The 19,734-nt window shown below is 37.4% G+C and overlaps 2 protein-coding genes across 2 annotated transcripts; both read right to left on the minus strand.

The window, feature by feature from the left end:
* Positions 1-3,543: 3,543 nt before the first annotated feature.
* LOC147867935 (pentatricopeptide repeat-containing protein At2g03380, mitochondrial-like) lies at positions 3,544-6,094 on the minus strand. Its single transcript, XM_087315846.1, has one exon. The coding sequence runs from the start codon at positions 6,064-6,066 to the stop codon at positions 3,589-3,591; it is 2,478 nt and encodes an 825-aa protein (XP_087171972.1). The 5' UTR covers positions 6,067-6,094; the 3' UTR covers positions 3,544-3,588.
* Positions 6,095-8,070: 1,976 nt separating this feature from the next.
* On the minus strand, positions 8,071-14,880 carry LOC147867936 (protein ABCI12, chloroplastic-like). Its single transcript, XM_087315847.1, has 7 exons — positions 14,494-14,880; positions 10,140-10,256; positions 9,551-9,787; positions 9,229-9,393; positions 9,072-9,147; positions 8,467-8,531; positions 8,071-8,338 (listed from the first exon to the last, which is right to left on the minus strand). Exons 1-7 carry the CDS (start codon positions 14,866-14,868, stop codon positions 8,186-8,188), a joined length of 1,188 nt encoding a protein of 395 aa, XP_087171973.1. The 5' UTR covers positions 14,869-14,880; the 3' UTR covers positions 8,071-8,185.
* Between the last annotated feature and the right edge of the window lie 4,854 nt (positions 14,881-19,734).

Raw genomic sequence — 19,734 nt, forward strand, 5'->3', positions numbered from 1 at the left:
GTTACTATGAGATCAAACACCTCAAAAACATTCCCATTTGCCTGTTTTCATAGGAAAAAGGAGACAGTTATATAGTTATGGAGATGATGTTGTCTCCCCTTCATCCAGGATTAGCAATGGGCCCGGTTTCGGCTCAAACCGAACCAAACCGAAAAACTGTCGCTTAACGGCTTATAGGTTCGAAGATAAATAAACGGTTTGGTTTGGTTTCAAAAGTTACTAATCGGTTTCGATTCAGTTTTGAATTGAGCAGTTTAGTAGTTTATCGGTTTCTGTTTATGTGGTTTGGTTTAAAGGTTTATAGGTTAAAAAATACTCATAAATTTTCCTTATAGGCTGTAACTTTCAACTTTTAATTTTAAAATCTAGTTTTAACTTATTGAATTTTATATGCATTATATGTAGAGTCTCCTTTTCATTTATGATAAGCATGATGACAAAATTTTATGATGATTTTCTCACACAAATTTATAAATAGTATGATGATTAATATCAATAAAAAATGGTTTGGTTTTAAATTTTTCGTAAACAGTTTGGTTTAAATTAAATGGCTTAAAAAAATTAAACAGTTTGGTTCGGTTTTTATTATTAATAAATGGTTTGGTTTCAAGGCCAAGAAACCAAAACCGAACCGAGCCCATTGCTATCCAGGATTACTTCCATGTCGGGGCAAGTACATCCTCAAGTGAAAAGTCAAGCTTAGGGAAGTACAATTTTCTGATTAAGTTCCTGCCCACTATGGATTCATGTGCCTTGTTGAATACCCTCTGTTTTTCATGCTTAAAAACTCCCCTTAACCAGATACCATGCAGCAACATTGATAGAAATCTCCCTCTGATAGAGCAAAGTTCCCGGTGCTTCCAACCAACCTTCTCCGATCTGATCCATTGTAGCAAATTATTCCTGTTTTCTGGAAAGAACATCATATCGAGGATCTGTCAATCATTATGCGTGCTCTTGTTTACCTTGAAGATGCTGCTTCAAGATTAAATGGTTTCTCCATTGGGGAAGTCGTCTGAGACTTTGGAGTCTCGCCTCACCAATTTCCAATGTAGCCAAATAATCTGCCACAACCTGAAGATCTTTAGACATACAGAATATTGCAGATTCAATCTTCTGGAGGATCAAAATCCAGTGTGAGCATCCCTATCAATTCGGATTTGGTTACCTTGTATAAGAATACATTGTGGTCCGCATCGAAAGAAAACGTTTTTTGGCATAACCCACTGGTTTATACCACTTTTGGTTGTAGAGTTGCATTAATATGCTTATGATTATTGTGCTGGATGCATTGACAAATACATGGGATTCTCGACTACAATCCATTGGTTGCACAACTGGAGCTAGTGACAACACCACCTTCATCTCTTTATAATGTTGTTTCCTCTTTCGCAAATGCATTGATGTGTGCAAAGGTATGGCCCAGTAGGATGTGTGCAGCATCCTACTGTGCCAGCAGATTTGTCCAAGGAACCTGGAAAGCTCCTTGCCATTGGTTGATGCTGGAGATTCTAGGATTACGTTCATCTTTCCTAGAGTTGTTACAATCCCATTCTTGCTGACAATATGTCCAAATAACATTCCAGTTGATATAATTGTGAATAGAACTCTCTTCCCATTTTGTGACCATGATCCTTGAGTAGCATCAAGTATGCATCTCTAGATCCAAGTTGCAATACAAATGCAGATATTTCAAATAGAGATCTTCTCACATCATTATGCACAATAGTTGGACTACCCTTTGATCCGCCATTCCGACCAAAAATGGAGAATGTTCTCATTTTGTAAATCTGAACGAATTGCACATATCCTCACCGATTACATTTATGCCAGGATGTCCCTCCAACAACACTCACAACAGCTCTTGATTTTGCATGGATACTGTCAGTATAGGAACTTTCTCGCCAGTGGCAGGAAAATGGTGTTTTTTGTGTTGTCAACAAGTTGACGGGTGACTGGGTTCTGTTTAACTCTGCTTCCTCCTCTTCTTCCCAAGGAACCTCCACAGAACTCTCTATTGCTTCTGTATCCTTTCCACCATCTATTGGCTTAAGTGAGGCATTAACTTGAGAGGTTTTTAATGGGAATAGCTATACTATAGTTCAACGACATTACACGACTTATCCATGACACATAAACCAGTCATTGACATATTGTTACAATAAACAAAACATAGAAAAGGCAATAAATATATATCTCCCTAGACACATGGTGTTGTGCCCGACTTATCCGCCATCTATTGGGTTAAGTGAGGCATTAACTTGAGAGGTTTTTAATGGGAATAGCTATACTATAGTTCAAATACATTACACGACTTATCCATGACACATAAATCAGTCACTGACATATTGTTACAATAAACAAAACATAGAAAAGGCAATAAATATATACCTCCCTAGACACATGGTGTTGTGCCCGTTTTCATAGATGCCTCTACCATCTCAAGAATGTGAACACTGTTAGCATTTTCCCATGATTCACACATATGTATGCAAACAATTATTCATAACACATTGTCTTTAACAGTCAATAACTCAAACATGGTCAATGAGATTACACAATATGATATCAACTAAACATATACTCGCATGAACAAGTTGTAAATTAATGCCAGGATGGAAAAAATGCTTGCTCATCAGCAGGTTCATCTGACTTCATCAACATCAACAGTGAACCAAAGGTTCCACATTAAAAAAAAAGAACATGATTTGAATCATTTACCTAAATCTTCTTCTGTAGCATTGAGAAGCCACAGAATGTCAGACATCACAAATATGCATGATCTTGGTACATATATGCATAGGCACACGGTCAGGTTCATGAATCAGAGCAGATTCTCACTACCGCCACTGGCACGACCTCATTTTAATGATCTGTAACAACCTTTGATATAATACAATGCAAACCTTAGGAATAACCCCTTTGAGCTAGTCCCTCATGAATCTCTTCCATCTTTACATATAAATATGTATTTTCAGGATGGCCCTGATCAGCTACACCAAACGAATGGACATTCTTATCAATATCAGTCTACCAGCAATTCCCTTGTATTGATTCCATGATTTATTCTTCACTCTCGTACTTTCAATTCTATCTGCAAAGCACAATCACAACTTTCTTTAACCCCATCACTCCTACTCAAGCTACAAGTCAATCAAGAGGCTACACAAGAGGGCTTCTGACCAGGACATTGCAAAGGGGTTACAATAGATCAGGCAATAGCAATTTTCCGTGCAAGTAGGCCACGGCCTTGTGGACCACGATCTCACCACCCATGTCATCAACAGATAAAAGCCATCATCTCCTACATCACATGTGCTTCCCTCATTTCGGAGGCCTCTCCATTCTGGATTGACCTATGCTAGTGATATTTCGAAAACAAAATTACAATATATCTAACTTGAGAATCTTACATGTATGAATGACGACATTCTTCAGTCATGTCTTATTCTATTTCTATTTACTTTTTCACTTCGTTACATTTAATTTGGTTTGTTGTTCTCAAATACATGACATGATTTTAAGATGTTTTTTGGTTGTCTAGGCCATTTTGGCTTCTTTAAAGACGTTAATATTTCTTTCTTTCATTCATTCTGCTTCTGTTTGCATTCCAGCTGTTGCATATATATTTCCCATACAGATATATGCAGGAGCACACTTTTCATCCAATTGCACTGATTGCTCAAATGCCCATCTCCCAAGCTTTACATTTCTCCATTTTCTACAAGAACCCAATATGCTTTGGAATAGTGGAAGATGGCATAAATGGGGAACACCATTAAGAAACACATTAATCTTGTCAAAGAGCCCTGCACGGCCAAATAGATCAACCATACAAGTGTAGTGATCTATTGTTGGGGTGAGACAATGGACAGTACACATTTCATCAAACAACTTTTCTCCCTCCTGAATCAGACCTACATGACTACACACATTCAACAAAACAATGAAGGTAGCTGAATTTGGAACAATATTTTCAGCCCTCATTGTCACATATAGGTCAAAAACTACACTAGCTTGACCGAACTGGCCATATCCAGAGATCAGGGTGTTCCAAGAAACAACATCCCGCAAAGGAAGTTGCTCAAATAATTCACGTGCTTTCTCCAACACACCACACTTTGAATACATGTCCACAAATGAAGTGCCAAGTACAACGTTGTTCTGCAACAAACCTAGATTTCTGACTTCAGCAACTATATCTTCTCCGACCTCTAGAGACCCCGTAATGCCACATGCTTTCAAAATGCAGACATAAGTTACCTCATCTGGACACACTCCTGCAACTTTCATTCGCTTGAAACATTTCAATGCTTCATTGCCAAGCCCATTCAGGGCATATCCAGTAATAAGGGAACTCCAAGCCACAACATTACGCTCTGGAATCTGCTCAAACACTTCTTCTGCTTTCTCCAACACACCACATCTGGAGTACATGTCAACCAATGCATTGCCAAGAGTAACATCTTTCTTCAGTAACCCTTTCTCTCGAACTTTGGCATCTATCTCTTCCCCGATATCTAGAGACCCCACAATGCCACAAGCTTTCAAAACACAAATATAAGTTACTGCATTTGGACTGACTCCTGCATCTTTCAATTCTCTGAAGCATTTCAACGCATCATCACCGAGTCCATTTTGGCTATAACCCGAAATCATGGCATTCCAAGTCACAACATCCCGCACTGCAAGTTGCTCAAACACTTCTCTTGCATTCCCCATTGCACCACACTTAGAATACATATCCAACAATGCAGTTCCAAGCACGATATCTTTCTCCAATAACCCTTGCATTTTGACTTCAACATATACATTTTCCCCCATCTCTAAAGACTTCACAAGGCCACAAGCTTTCAAAATGCAGATATAAGTTATAACATCAGGACAAACTCGTGCACTTTTCATTTGTCTGAAAATCTTCAATGCTTCATCACCAAAACCATTTTGGCAATATCCAGAAATGAGGGCATTCCAAGATACAATATCTCGTACTGGAAGCTGCTCAAACACTTCCTGTGCTTTTTCAATTGCACCACACTTAAAATACATGTCCAGTAATGCATTTCCTAGCATGATATCCTTCTGCAAGAACCCTTTCTCTCTGACTTTCACACCAATATTATCCCCAATCTCTAGAGACCCTACCATGCCACAAGCTTTCAAAATGCAGATAAAAGTTACTGCATCTGGATCTATACCCTCATTTTGCATCTGTTTGAAGCATTTCAGCGCCTCATAACCAAGCTCATTTTGAGCATATCCAGCAATTAAGGCATTCCAACACACAACATTCCTCTCTGAAAGTTGCTCAAATACTTCTCGTGCTTTATCAAGAACCCCGCATTTAGAATACATGTCCAACAATGCAGTACTGAGCACAACATCTTTTTCCAATAACCCTTGCTCTCTAACCTCAGCATCTATTCCTTCCCCGATCTCCAGAGACCCTATGCTTCCACAAGCTTTCAAAATGCAAGTATAAGTTACAGCATCTGGACGGATTCCTGCATCCTTCATTTGTTTGAATAATTTCAGTGCTTCATCACCAACCCCATTTTGGGTATATCCTGCAATGAGGGCATTCCATGACACTACATTCCGCAATGGAATCTGTTCAAATACCTCCAGTGCTTCTTGAAGTGAACCACACTTGCCATATGTTGTGATAAGAGCATTGGCAATGTAAACATCCTTTGCAATCAAGTTTCTTTGAAGAACATCTGCATGTATTCGTCGAGTTTTCCATATGTTCTTCCCTTTCTGGCATGACTTTATGAGATTCAAAATCCTAACATGATCATGGAACCGCAATTTCTTCGGAAGCCCGTTATCAAAAACCAGCTTGCCAGTGGAATGAAGCAAGCTGAGCTCCTTCAACTCGTTTCTGGCAAACGGTGGGTTGGACCCAGCATGGACCCAGCAAGGTTTTCCAGTTTGTCTGTGCCTGAAGTCTGAGGAATTAGGGTTTATCTTTAAAGATGGCCATAGACAGAGCTTCAGAGATGCAGGGTTTCCGAAGGAGTTGGATGGGCCCCACAAGGACTTGGTGTCTGTGGAAGAGAACATGGAGTCTCATCTCAGTCACTTCGTATGAAAAAACTGTATTATGGCTGAATAATTTGGACAACTAAATCTTCATCATTTCATGGTTTTGGGGAATTCTAAAAACTACCCCTACTTTGTATCAAGGGAGGGCTAATATGTGCAAAAATTCTTTTACACTCTCTCTTTCACGAACATTGCAATGCATGAGTGGGTATCAAGCCCATCCACACTTCTCTTGTGAGGGATATATATGTATCCCCATACCAACAAGGGCACCCAAGGGAGTTTCGTATAGTATAATAAGTTAGAGTTTTTAGTTCATTCCCTTTTTCATTACGTTTATGTTATCTTGTTTATCATTATGCCTTCGAGAAGTTGTCACAATTATTAGTTGTGGCTTCCCTGCCTAAATAGTCCAATGAGGAAAACGGAACAGTGTAAGTTACTCCATTAGACACGCGATGGAAATACAAATACTCTAAAAAATGTTGTTATGAACAAAACAAATGCAACAAATGTCATGTCTTTGCATTTTGATTATAACAAGATAGGGCAATAATTAGTTACAAATTCCCTACGTAAACGATCAAATGAAGAGAATAAAATCATCTAAATGGAATGGACAATATGAATATAGCAAATGACTTTCACACTATGAACACTCAATGTCCACAACATTTCATTCCTTGTTGCTTCCGGTAGGGTTTTTTTGCTTAAAATCTATTTTCCCAAGTTTAAAGTTTCGACTACTACTATTACCATAAAATCACAACCACACGCTCACACGAAATTGAAAAATGACAAAGAGGTTCCTACCTAGGATGGGATGAAATCGAAATGTTGGACCTATGGCGACCTGTTATCCTTGCAACCCTCAAGTTCCATGAACTATAAATTAACCTCTACCCAATAAGTTCTAAGCATCTTGGCCTTGCCATAGTAGATCACATGTGGTCAAGGTCACCACATTATCATTGGCATTACAAAGTGAAGATGAGTACACCTTTGCCTTCATTAAGCATACAATCATTTTCACAAACTTTTCATTGAATTGTATCTCTTCAAATCATTGTTATTGTAATGTAAAATAATGAGCAAATTCAAGGCCTTGATTAATATTTGATCAAGGAGCTTGAAATGTGCGATCAAATCCATGTTTGTATGTCAAGATAGATGTTCGTGTAAATTCTTTATACTTCCCACATTCTAAATGAAGACCCTCTCCATTGTGTTATGGCGTCAAGGGTTACCCACTCTAGGTGATGTTATAACATACCACATGCTCTAGGAATGTCCTCTCCATTGGCATATGGCATCATATTTACAATTATTATTGGTATGATCTCATACAAATCTATCAATCTAACACCATATCTTAGGTGCCATAGAGGATTGTCTATAAGGTTGAGCAAAATATGAATGCATTATTATTATTTAGCTAAGAAGGGGGATTATTGCTACTCAGTAGCAAACACTTCTTAGCAAGAAAAAACATACAAGATTCATTAAAATCTCAACCCCATATGCCAAATGAGCTCCTCAACATGGATGATAAAGATTCTATTTTTAACTCTCTCTTCCAAAGAAAAGTATTATTATGTGAGACACCATTTCACTTCCAACCTTAGCTTTATCTGAAAACTTAACAGTTCGTATCCATTTAGCTCATTCAATTGGGGCTTATGCACGTAGTATTGCTATCAATACACATCTATGAGGCCTTGGTATCAACCAAAATTATCTAGGCCATTGAGATGAGAATGTTGTCAAAGAGAGGGAGAAAGTGTTGTTACCCAATTGGAAAAGTTGACAACGGAGATTAAATTGGTCTTGCGTTAAACCCATCATTCCGGTGGCATTTATTAAATTGGTATACATATCATGAGACTTGAACCCGACTACATACATAGTGAGCAACATTCAGAACTGAATGTACCTTCATTTCTGCCAATTATGCACTTCGTTGATGCATTCATAATCAGTAACTCAATAGTCTCAATCGGTGCATCATATGGTATTCAAGCCTTGGAGGCAACATAGGGTATGATGCATTTGCTAAGAGTACGCCATTCTCATCTAAAGAGTTATATCATGATGCATAACAAAGACGAGTAGGAGCCCCTTTAAGAATCCATAATTATCAGCATAATATGGCTTCTGAGAGCAGGCCCATCCCTATGAGTACAGCCAAGACTACAATTGCTAAGTAGTCTTGTGTTTTCAATGAAAATTTTGCCAAAAAATAAATTTTATGTGTTGTTGGATTTCCCCTATACCCCCGAGCAATCATGGCCTGCAAGAGAATGAGTAAATCCGTCAAGAACTATGTGATTTTCACAACCGACCATACCATGATTTGTAGGAATATTTGAACATATGCAGTTTGCATAAGACAAAGAGCACAGCACTATTTGAGCCTACCTGAGCTATTTGCTCTGCATGATTAAAGAGGTTTTTGAAAATACGCCCAAAGAACATAAAGAATACTGCAAATAAGAATGACAACATCATTAGTTTTTTATTTGTTTCAGAAAAGAGGAAGAATGCTGATTAACTATGAAATTGTACACCAATAATAGAAAGCACAGAAAATCTAAAATTAGAAAAATTAAATAGCACATGTAATATTTCTTCATACTGAATTACATTTAGGATTTATGAAAAATATTACAGAAACTAGGTACAAGCTTGGATGGCTATAGAACATGGGGTTGAAAGTGATATACATAAAGCACAACAATCACATACTTGGATTATACAGCATAGATGTTAGCATAAAAAAATACTTTTAGAGAATTTGAACTCTTTGAGATTTCAGAAATCCATTAAAAGCATTTCAGCCTATTTCAGGCTATATGATACCTCCTTTCCCTTCTAAGGTTTGTTTTTAATAGATAGGGTATGCGAAGAAGGATGCAAATGTAACATCCATGCACATGGGTTATGGCCCCGAAGAATTAGAATACGTCAAGCAACTTTTTCCAGAGACAAAATGTGGAAATTGTGGAACTCACAATAAAACCTACCATCTACTACTTCTAGCAAGGTTAGTTTCTTCCACATGACTCCTCGAGCCACTATTCCTAGTGCTATGTTTCGAACCTGTAAATAAAAAATAGACGAATCTCACATAAAGCATATTTTCTAGTAGCCCATTGTTACATAACTAAATCTTTTGCTTACCTCATCAAAGACCAGTCCAATAAAACGAAGTGAAAGGAGGAGTGTGAGAACTAGCTCATCTACAGGGGCTTTCAACCATATAAATGGGGACAAGTACCATCGCAGACCTGCCGCTAAATGTTCAGGCATAGTTGTTGCTAGGCACAAACTTGCACTTTGAAGCACCTATACAACAGTACATCTTCTCAATACAGAAGGTACATTAAATGTATTTTCTTTTGCATCGAAGTTAAAGGAAACTGTACTTTTTTCCAGCATTGAATTTTTGAAATAAAGAAAACCTGCAGTAAACGATGATGGATAAGCAGATAAGAATTCTCACAGTGAAGGATAAGCATGCAGCAGTGATGCCCAGTGTCAAGCCTTTCCTAGTTAGTTGAAAGGGCCCAAACTTCCACATTACATATGAATAGCCCCCCAGTTTTGGGGGTATCGCTGGAAGCGAAGACATTGCTGGTGGTGGCGTCCGTGTCTGAACTAGAGGAGGCACACCATCTGTTCCAAACGAAACCATTAAAAGAAGTAAACCAGAAAAGAATGCCATTCTTCCTAGTTGATCCTGCAAGAAAAATAGAAATATTATTTTACATGACAGCAAAGCAAAAGACAGCATCTGCAATAAAAAACTATACCCCTTCACTTTGAGTTGCAGACACAGACAGAATGTAGTAAAGCTAAATGTAGATAACGTTCTTTGGAAAGCTAACAGGCCCTATATACTGCAATTTACAATCCTACCATGAACTACATTATTATTACTAATTTGCATTCTCTTGCATTCGAAAAATAGTTCTTGTTCAGGTCCAGGTGATGTGAGATATAGAGATAAATGTGGTGCAAATTTTGGTATTTCTAACTCTTAAATACTTCAATGAAACTAAATTGTTTGGATTTCAATCTGTTAAGCATACTTGCCACGTCCTGCGCGGAAGGAAGCATATAGTTACTACTGTCAGAAAAGCCACAATGCCCACGCGAACTGCCATATGTGATCGAGATGGAAGAAACACCAGGGCTAAAAGCCATGCCTGCAGACAGAACAGATATAAGAAAGGAGGACAATAGAGCCACAATCATGTGACATAACTGATAAATTTCCAAGAAGTTGACTGATAAAACTTCTACAATATCTCTGTTCACATTTTTCAAGATTATTTGACTTACTACATGCAAGTTTAGCTTGATCCCAAAATCTCCAATCTTAGGTTCTATCATATACTTAAATTTGTAGACAGATTATACATTCTAGGTGATAAGTATTTGTTTTTCCAATTCAGGCAACAGCCCTAAATCTGAATCATATTAATATATAACAGTATACATTTGCTATAATAAAATACATAATTGGGGTAAGTCTATCGTCTTGGGAATCTGTGCAAGATTTTCCCTGTAAACTCTTTGTAAAGGATATAGAAGATGAAGAATTGTAGATTGTAATATATTTACTCATCTAGATGTAAAAAATTTATGAATTGACATGAAATAAATAGTTCATATATGTAATATAAGTTGTAATAGTGAAATTGTTTCACTCAATAAAAATGCTTAAATCCATAATCACAAGGAAAGCTGGAAAAGTGGGGGGAGATGTGAAATGGTGTCGCAAATGCCCATCAAACATCAGATGGTTCAAATAGGATGAGGAGATCCCAGACAACATTGCCAGTGGACAGGACAGTTAGGGGCTGGTCAATCCCTTGGGAAAAACAAGAAGCTGGGGCCGATTTCCGCACCATGAAAAAAAGAACAATTTCAGGTTTGATCTTTCAACCTTTTTTACCTTCGATTTTTTGCAGTGGATGATTAAAAAATAATTTACACAGCTATTCTCTACTCCAACGCAGTTGCATCCAATCTTATCACTGTAACCTGTTTTCAATTTTTAAATCCTCTAGTATTTCACTTTTAGTTTTTGATAGTTCTTTTGTGTCAATATATCTCTTTCATGGTTATGCATGCTGTGTTGAAGTATACAAATGATTCCATTATGATATTGTTATGTTCATTCATGAAATTTATGTCCTATTATGTTAAAGTCAGATGTGTAGGGTAGATTTAGTGCTTATGAATGTGGTATTGTTATATTCATTCATGTAATTTATGTCCAGTAGGCAGATTTACTGGTTAGAATAACTTTGAAGGACACATCTTGTGGCTTACTGGTATTTATGATTCTAATGTTACTTAGTAGAATTTATTTTCATAAAAATGTCATTTTATAGTTTATTTTGGCATTGCTTCTTTTATTTGAAATTGCAACTTTATAAATTGTATAACTACCACATAGTCACAAGTAATGACAAAAAAAAATTGAGGACCATGAAGATGATAAAATAGTATTGAATTCAACAAATAGTTTTCCCTATTATCGTCTAAAGTCATCATTAAAGCAAGTCTGTTAAGTAATTGTAACTGCATATATATATATATATATATATATATATATATATATATATATCAACACATATATATATATAATGCATGTATACAAACACAATGTAAAAATGCATTTCATTTACTACCTTTAAACAAGTTCCAAATAATGCCTTCTATAAAAGAGGCATTTCTATGCCTTGCAATATGCATATTAATCTACACAATATGCATATATAATGCATGTATACAAACACGACGTAAAAATGCATTTCATTTACTACCTTTAAACAAGTCCCAAATAATGCCTTCTATGAAAGAGGCATTTCTATGCCTTGCAATATGCGTATTAATCTACATGATGACTAATAAAACTTCAGTTATTTTTCTCCTAAATTTATGGATAAAATTTATGTAGATATAAAACATTGACAACAATGTATTACAAGAAAAACCTTCACCTTGTCTCTAGGGAGGAAACTCAATTGTTATACATTACATAGTTTGAAGCATGAACTATACTTATTTACCTAAAAATAGTGGTTCTCAAAATAGACTATGAAATAAAATATAACCATAGTTTACAAACTGTCACAACAATGCAGTCTACTTGGTGGCAGTGACGTCATCTCCTACTCTAGCACACCGGCTTCCAGGAGCAAGGTTTGTGTATGCCGAAGATGGAACTCCCGAACTGCATTCCTATGTGTGATCAAGATGTCCAGCCAATTCCTAAATGAACCAGATGAGACATCAACCAGGAATGGACTTGCAAAAGTGAACTGGGCAATGGCCCAGAGAAGTCTCATAAAGGTAGATGGATCACAAGGATGTCTCACAAAAGTGGGCAGGGAATTTGGCCTAGAATGGGCTTGCAGAAGCCGATGGAACATTGGCTCAGAGTGGGCTCGAGAAAGCGGATAGAACATCAGCCCAGAGTGAGCAGGCTCACAAAAACGGATGGGATATCTGCCTGGAATGAGCTGTAGAAGCAGAAAGAACATCAGTCCAAAAAGGGCCTGTGGGGGAAGACAGGACTTCGGCTTGGAAAGGGCTTGCAGAGGCAGACAGAACATCAGCCCGGAAAGGACTCGCAGAAACTGACAGAACATCAGCCCAAGAGGGCTTGCGGAAATAGGTGGATCATCAGCATGGGGGGAGTTTGTGGAAGAAGACAGAACATGGGCTTGGGAAGGGCTCATGGAGATGGAATGCAGATGTGCAGACGAGAGGATGCGCAGATGTGTGGGAGATATTTAAGTTGCAGCACATGAGAGAATGAACAAGGGGAATGCATGGGAGATATAAAAACTAGGCAGAGCAACAAGAAAAAGAGTGAAGTTATCATTAGCAAAACAGAAAGTCAACTATGAATTAACTTACCAAGATCGGTGTTGATCTACTTGAGTATGGGGCAAACCATTTTTTGTAATATGAAGCATCAACTATGCTTTTCTATCTAAAAATAAAGAAAGAGAAAGCATCAATTTGGCTTTAGTGCCAACTGTTCCCTATCCTTGCAAATAAAATATCTCCACAATTCTCTATCCTTTCTGCAAACTCTTTCCACTACTTCCTTCACTATGTCTTGTATCCTCTTTACTTTTGACATTGTCTCTGACGACCCTAGTCTACCTGCTTCTAAGGATCTTCTTGCCTTTTCCCTCTCCCTTGCCCCTTTCTTTTGTGTGTTTTACACTTTGAAAGGAAACCAACGAGTGCTCCATCTCTTCATCGACTCATGTGGTTTTGCTCTTCAGAACGACATTGCTGCATTCCATCTCTGAACGACAAGCCCTTTATTTTCAGCGTCCACATCAACAATCCCTCCATCTCTTTCTCAACTCATACAATTCTTCCTCTTCAAAACCATTTTGTTATTGAGTGCTTCACCTCCAAACCAAAGGCCTTTACTCTCGAGATTCATTTCTTCAAGGAGTGACAGTTTAAAGCATTTAACGTTTTGGATAGTCGTTGCTAGCATTATATCCCTTGGCATTCCATTCACCGCCACTCACAACTGAAAGGTTTCATCGTAGGATAGCCCAAAAGTTATATCTTGCGTAACGACCCTTTTAAGGGATACATTCATCTTCAACAACGTTTCTATGATTGTCTTCAGGCGCTAGGATATCCCCGTCATTTTCTTTCTCCAGAGTTAATGTGCACATAGAGGAAAAGAAAAAGGAACATGACTCAATGTTTTACTCAGAGATACTGGAAATGTGAAATGGACAATATTCCAACATAGGTCTGAATGTGTGCTCAATATTGGAGATATTATCAAGCACATCTACCCAATGCCCCAGTTTCCTTCTGGACACCCATGCTATGGGGGGCCCAATCTCCATGTGCTCATGAACATTGAGAGTAGAAATTGGGGAGTTGGTTGAATATTGAGCAGATAAAAAGACTATGTGATGCACCAGAAACGGAAGAATGTGTCACTTTGGAATGCCTTGCATATGAGGACATGAGGTATTATTTTCAGGAAATCCTGCAAGGTTGTACTAGCTTTCAAGGACTCCTACCAAGGACAGAACCATTGCCAATAACATGAAGTATGTTTTTTTCTCATCTTTTCAGTCACAGAACTACACTCATTAACAACTAGATTAGCTGTTCATTTGAGCTTTTACATTTTCATTTTTTCCTACCATTCTAAACCCCCCACCCACATGGATGAGGGAGTGCTTTGTAATCATTTCTAGTTCCGCAGATTATGTCGGCTCTCTGTGGACATTGATATATCATCATCACCATTTCAAAATGATGTTTCATAAAGAATCCTTGTTCACCGATATAGGATACCGATGAAATTGCTTACATTTCACATACATATACATAGATAGATGGAGAGAGAGAGAGAGAGAGAGAGAAAGAAATTAATACCTGCTTGACCCGTGGATCTAGACTGTGGAGAGGGGTGAGCGGAGAAGAGATGTATTGGGCAATGGGAGCAGAGCTAGCACCGGCGATGAGTCTCATCACCTCTTCTCCGAAATGAAGTCGTGGTGATGGCGGCGGTTTCATGCTCATCTTCTCTCTAATTAGCTTCATATCAAGCCTCTTTGCCCCTGCACCTGCGCTCTCTTCATCGCCTCCGCGGAAAGGAGGGGCGGTTTTTGCCGAGATGACGGGAATTCCGGCGGAGCACTTCCTGGAGGGGGGGCGATCATGGCTGGGAGGCCAGCGGGCGAACGATGAGTTTGTGAAGAAGGTTGGGAGAAGCGTGGGCCGACAGAGAAGAATCGAAGCTCCTCCCATGGCTCAACAAGAATTCGGCATCATCACTACTCCTTCCGTTTCTTCCCTTCCCTTCCCTTCCCTTCCCTTCCTCTTCTGCTTCCAACTTCAAAAGAGCGCTTCTTACAGAATAATGAATAATGAATAATGAATCATGGAATCATGAATAATACCAACCATTATATCATTAGAAACCTCGTGGGACTGACATATCACATACATATTTCCTTATCCTTCACAATACATATTGATATATCATATAGGTATAATACTAAAATCATAGCAATAATCATGTTGTCCGATCCAATAAACGGGTCCTTCCAATCGCTGCCCAATGGACATGCATTCCGCCAATGTCTTCACGATCACCACTCAACAATTCCTATTGGAGTCGGGGTTCCTACTATGTATATATATATATATATATATATATATACATATACATAACCCATGTTCCATCCACGGATTCATGTAATTCAATGTAGAATCAAAACAGCCCTCGGAAGTCCTAACACCATCTAGAGCACCAGCGCTCCCCCATCCTCATGCTTCATCGGTCCCTCTCCTCTCTAGTTGATTGGCCATTAACTACCCCATCCTTTGATCCTTCATTTCTCGAGAGCACCCACTCCGACCCTTCTCGTTTATATTCTCTCAGGTTTTCTAATGCAAGCGCCGCGTGTTTATCGTTGCTTATGAACAAATGATAAGTTCATCGTACCTACCTTGTAGAGTTGCACACATTTACAAGGGGTATATGTGACACGCACTACAAAGGACGTTCTCATTGGTTTTGCTTTCATGATCCACATACTAAGTCGTATTTGAAACTCTTAATGATGACCAAAATGGGAAATCTTTCTTTGTTGGACAGCTATCTCAAAGCAAAATGAAAGGAAAAAATAGTAATTTTCATCTTGATAGTACCAAAATCACAAATGTCACTCTTGAATTAGGTGTGAAAGTTGTCGCGTGGTCACTTGGTCCTCATAGTGTCAAAGATTTTGCCCCATATATGGACATTTTTTTGAACATTTTAAAATGATGGATTCTACATTCGCCTTCTCACGAGGACACGCCACAAAACCCAATGACCATATTGTGATGTAGCATGTGTGAATGGAGAAAAGTACCTAAAAGTAAAGTTTTGCAATACATCATCAGAATAGTCGAAGATTTCATTGGAAAAAACTATGAGGAGATGAAGAGTTAGATGGATTGGGGAAGGTGAGCTATAATGCAAAACAGACAACAACTTAGTGAGAAATAAATGATAATAGCATGTTTATAGAAGCATGACACCGAGCCTAGGCTTCACACATAGGAGGCCTTTTTGTTCATCTGATTCACACACACAAGGTATTTTCTCTCGTTTGATTTTGATAGATTCTTTCATTCCCTTGAGGATAGCATTCATCACATTGAAAAGAATCGAACCTCAATCGAGAAATTTGATTTATTGCATATTTCTTTAGTGACATTCCAATTTTAAAGGATCATTGAATGGTGCATGATAAGGATAGTTGATCTTTCAAATATGCTCTTGAGACGTTACAACTTACCATAGTATATGCGCACTTCAAAGAAGGATCATAATAAACTTGATCTAATATGACCCAAACTATGATTATGACAAAAGGCCTCACTCATTCCGCATAAATCTAGTAAACTAATTCCCTAGATGGCCATTTTTATAAATGTTTTGCCATTTCTTAAGGGCCATGTATGTGTTGCTCCTACACTTATGTTGCTTAGCCCCTTCAAACCTAACTCTCTTGATTATGTAAATCGCGTTGTTCTTTACCAAGATGAAAAGCTATTGTTTTTGAGATCTAAACAATTTTGAGAATTAAAAGGTAGGTCGTTGGACCGAATTATGCATGATGCCAATTGGGAGAAAGAGCATGTTCTTGAATCTAACTTATGTGATTTTGATTTGTTGTAGGCATAACATTAATGCTAATTTTAATGGTTCAAGAGTAAGATAGTTAGGAAACGAGACAAATCCACAAGGGCCTGTGACATGTGGTGGTTTGGGAGTCTTATATGTCAGGTTATATAAAGGGGACTAGTTATCCCCTTCATCGCATCCTCTCGAAATGTTGTAGAAACTTTATTGGTGAGCCAAGCCTATTTTCTATCCATTGTGTTTGTACCAACATCCAATGTATAACATAAGGTAATATTCGATGGTATGGAACATTGATAAAAAAGAATTATGTTAGTCTTATGTCATTCAATCAAGGGTAAACAACCTTAAACCATTCTTTTATTAATATAAATATTCATTGCTTATTATTAGTATTCAATTTGTAATACAAGGGTGACTAGAAATATGTATGGTATACCATTGCATGAGAGTGTTCACAATAACACTAATCTTAGTTTGCGTTGTACGATGGCAGTACGTAGTACCGAGATGGTTGTTCCCCCCTCCCATTAGATGATAGAGGGGCATGAATGACACGACAAACATGTGGGCTATTTAGTGTAAGATAAATAAGTGATGTAGTCCATATGGAAGTAGGTAATGTCTAAAGTTGTGTAGTGTATGTCATTTTAACTAATGGAGTATATTCTTCTTTTGGAAAAAAAAAAACACTAATCTTAGGTTTATATTTTCTAACATGAAGCACAACAATACATTTTATGTCTTTTGGTCAATGGATGTTCTGGTCTTAGCTTTGGTTATGAATCCAACGTTGACAAATGAACCAATGAGCACCTTCAAAGGTAAACTTTAATTTTAATTTACAAAATTTGTGCATGTTCAAGATTTTCAATGAGTTCAATTTTCAATTCACAATTTACGTACATGTTATCATAAATTTGTGGTTAGTGGGCACATGTCTTTGCACTGGTAACTCTGTGGAATCATAAAATATTTCTCTTTGCTCTTTTCACCCGTGAAAATTTTAGTGAGGCAGCAGAATCTTATAGTTCTTTGAGCAACATTCAAGATCATCACTTTCTTCTTATTGCTATAACACTCATTAAGCCACACCTTGCTAAATATTACTTCATAAATATCATTTTATGCTTCATCCTCTTCTTGAGTGGCAATTTCAATCTCATCTCTCTTCTCTTGACCATCACTAATCACATATACTCTCTTGTCACTCCACTTCTAAATCGACCACTGATTTATACAATTTGGTCCACATGGACTTTTAATAATCTTGTCAACAACTTTGCTTTTCCATTGTTCAAAAATCTTCAAAAGTACACCCACTCAAATGAATACCACTGGCCACAACTTTTCACCTTCTTTTCATAGTGATCACAAAGGAATCTACCATGGGCAATATCAATATAAAATTGAATACGAGTGTTGTCCACCAACGAGTTATGACATACATAATGGCTTTAACTATCTAATATTTAGATAGGTGTTAACATGTATTTAGTAGCACATTTGATGACCAAATGGTACAATGTAATGCAATCAAATGCTCTATTTAGTTTTCTCATGTCCATAGGTGTTATCTAGTTACTTGCACAATAGTAACACATTCGATGACCCAATGGTACAATATAATGCAATCAAATGCTCTATTTTGTCTTCTCATGGCAATAGGTGTTACCCCTTACCCCTCATTCAATGCAGATTCTATTGAATGTGCACTATTGGGTTTTCTTCTTTTTCATCATTCTTAAACGAGGGCATGTGCTAAAGGCCTATAAAATCCCAATATAGTTTTTGTTTGCACTATAGACTACCATTAGGTGCATTGAATGTGATGCTAACTTGTGCGTAACTAGATGACTAAGGGTTAGATAGTTAACATAGTTACATATGCTGTAACTTGGTTGGGAAGACAATGAGGGATAAGAAATAGTATTTTATCCAGACTATACTCCAATTGAGCAAAGTCATCAGAATTCTTGTTGTTGTATGTGTAAAGAACTGTAACTCCATATTTTCCACCACATTCGATATTTGACCAAGGGTTTACGCATGTTCTAACATCACCACAATGATGTGTATCAATCAACCCAAAGGCTCAACTAGACTAGACCATTATAAGTACACATAAATGACATTTTACCATGAAGATTGGTTGATTGATACACATGCAATATGACATTTACATGAACTTATATAAGTACATGCAAGATGTGGATATTTGCCATATAAAAGTCTATGTTGCATGTCCAAATTGTAATATTTCTCTAGGTTGAATTACTCATTAAGCAAACAAAGTGAATGCCTTGGGTAAATTTGTTATGGAATATACATTACCTGTATCAATCCATCTAACTTCGTTTGTTGACATTAAAATTTTAGTGGAACATGCTATACATGCATATAAACATGTTTTTTTATAATACTTACATTACTTGTGGGATACATTTGTGTGAGGTGAAAACCCACAAAATAATAGAAACAAATGCACTCAATTTCACGTAGACACTTAGTGCTCAGGAGCACTCAAAGGAAAAAATATAAGTTTGAAGTGGGATGTCCTTAAATTGTAGAATTTTGAATAGAGAATGTTTGTGGGAGTGATTGAAGAAGCTAGTTTCCTACAACCGATTTTGCCCAAAGACCATACAATTATGGGCCACATGGATGGTTCAAAGTGTCCGTAATATTGTCCATATGTGGAAATATGCATTGCTTGATATGCCATGTGTAATCTATAAATACAACCAAAAACATTTAATTTTTGGCCAATAATGTTGGCTAAAAGATAACAATCAGCAACAGTTTAAAACCGAACCGTTTAAAATGTTTGAAACTTGAACCGAACCGCGAAATCGTTAAACTGTAAAAACCGTGGTTTCGTGGTTCGGTTTCGGTTTTCAACATAGGACAAATTTTTAAAATTTTTAAGATGTTCCTAAAATGTGAAAATAAGGTCTAAAAATGAAAAGATTGTTTTT

This window comes from Azolla caroliniana, unplaced genomic scaffold (assembly GCF_043228905.1).
Source record: "Azolla caroliniana isolate FFs.n. ecotype wild unplaced genomic scaffold, voAzoCaro1.0.p SCAF_2, whole genome shotgun sequence".
NCBI classification, from domain to species: Eukaryota; Viridiplantae; Streptophyta; class Polypodiopsida; order Salviniales; family Salviniaceae; genus Azolla; species Azolla caroliniana.

Excerpts from the sequence above, each read along its gene's own strand:
- LOC147867935 (XM_087315846.1), bottom strand. The coding sequence starts at position 6,066 with ATGTTCTCTTCCACAGACACCAAGTCCTTGTGGGGCCCATCCAACTCC.
- LOC147867936 (XM_087315847.1), bottom strand. The coding sequence starts at position 14,868 with ATGGGAGGAGCTTCGATTCTTCTCTGTCGGCCCACGCTTCTCCCAACC. Across the intron at positions 10,257-14,493 it reads TAGATCCACGGGTCAAGCAG|GCATGGCTTTTAGCCCTGGT; the intron begins GTATTAATTTCT and ends TTCTGTCTGCAG. Across the intron at positions 9,148-9,228 it reads TTGGACTGGTCTTTGATGAG|GTTCGAAACATAGCACTAGG; the intron begins GTAAGCAAAAGA and ends TTTTATTTACAG.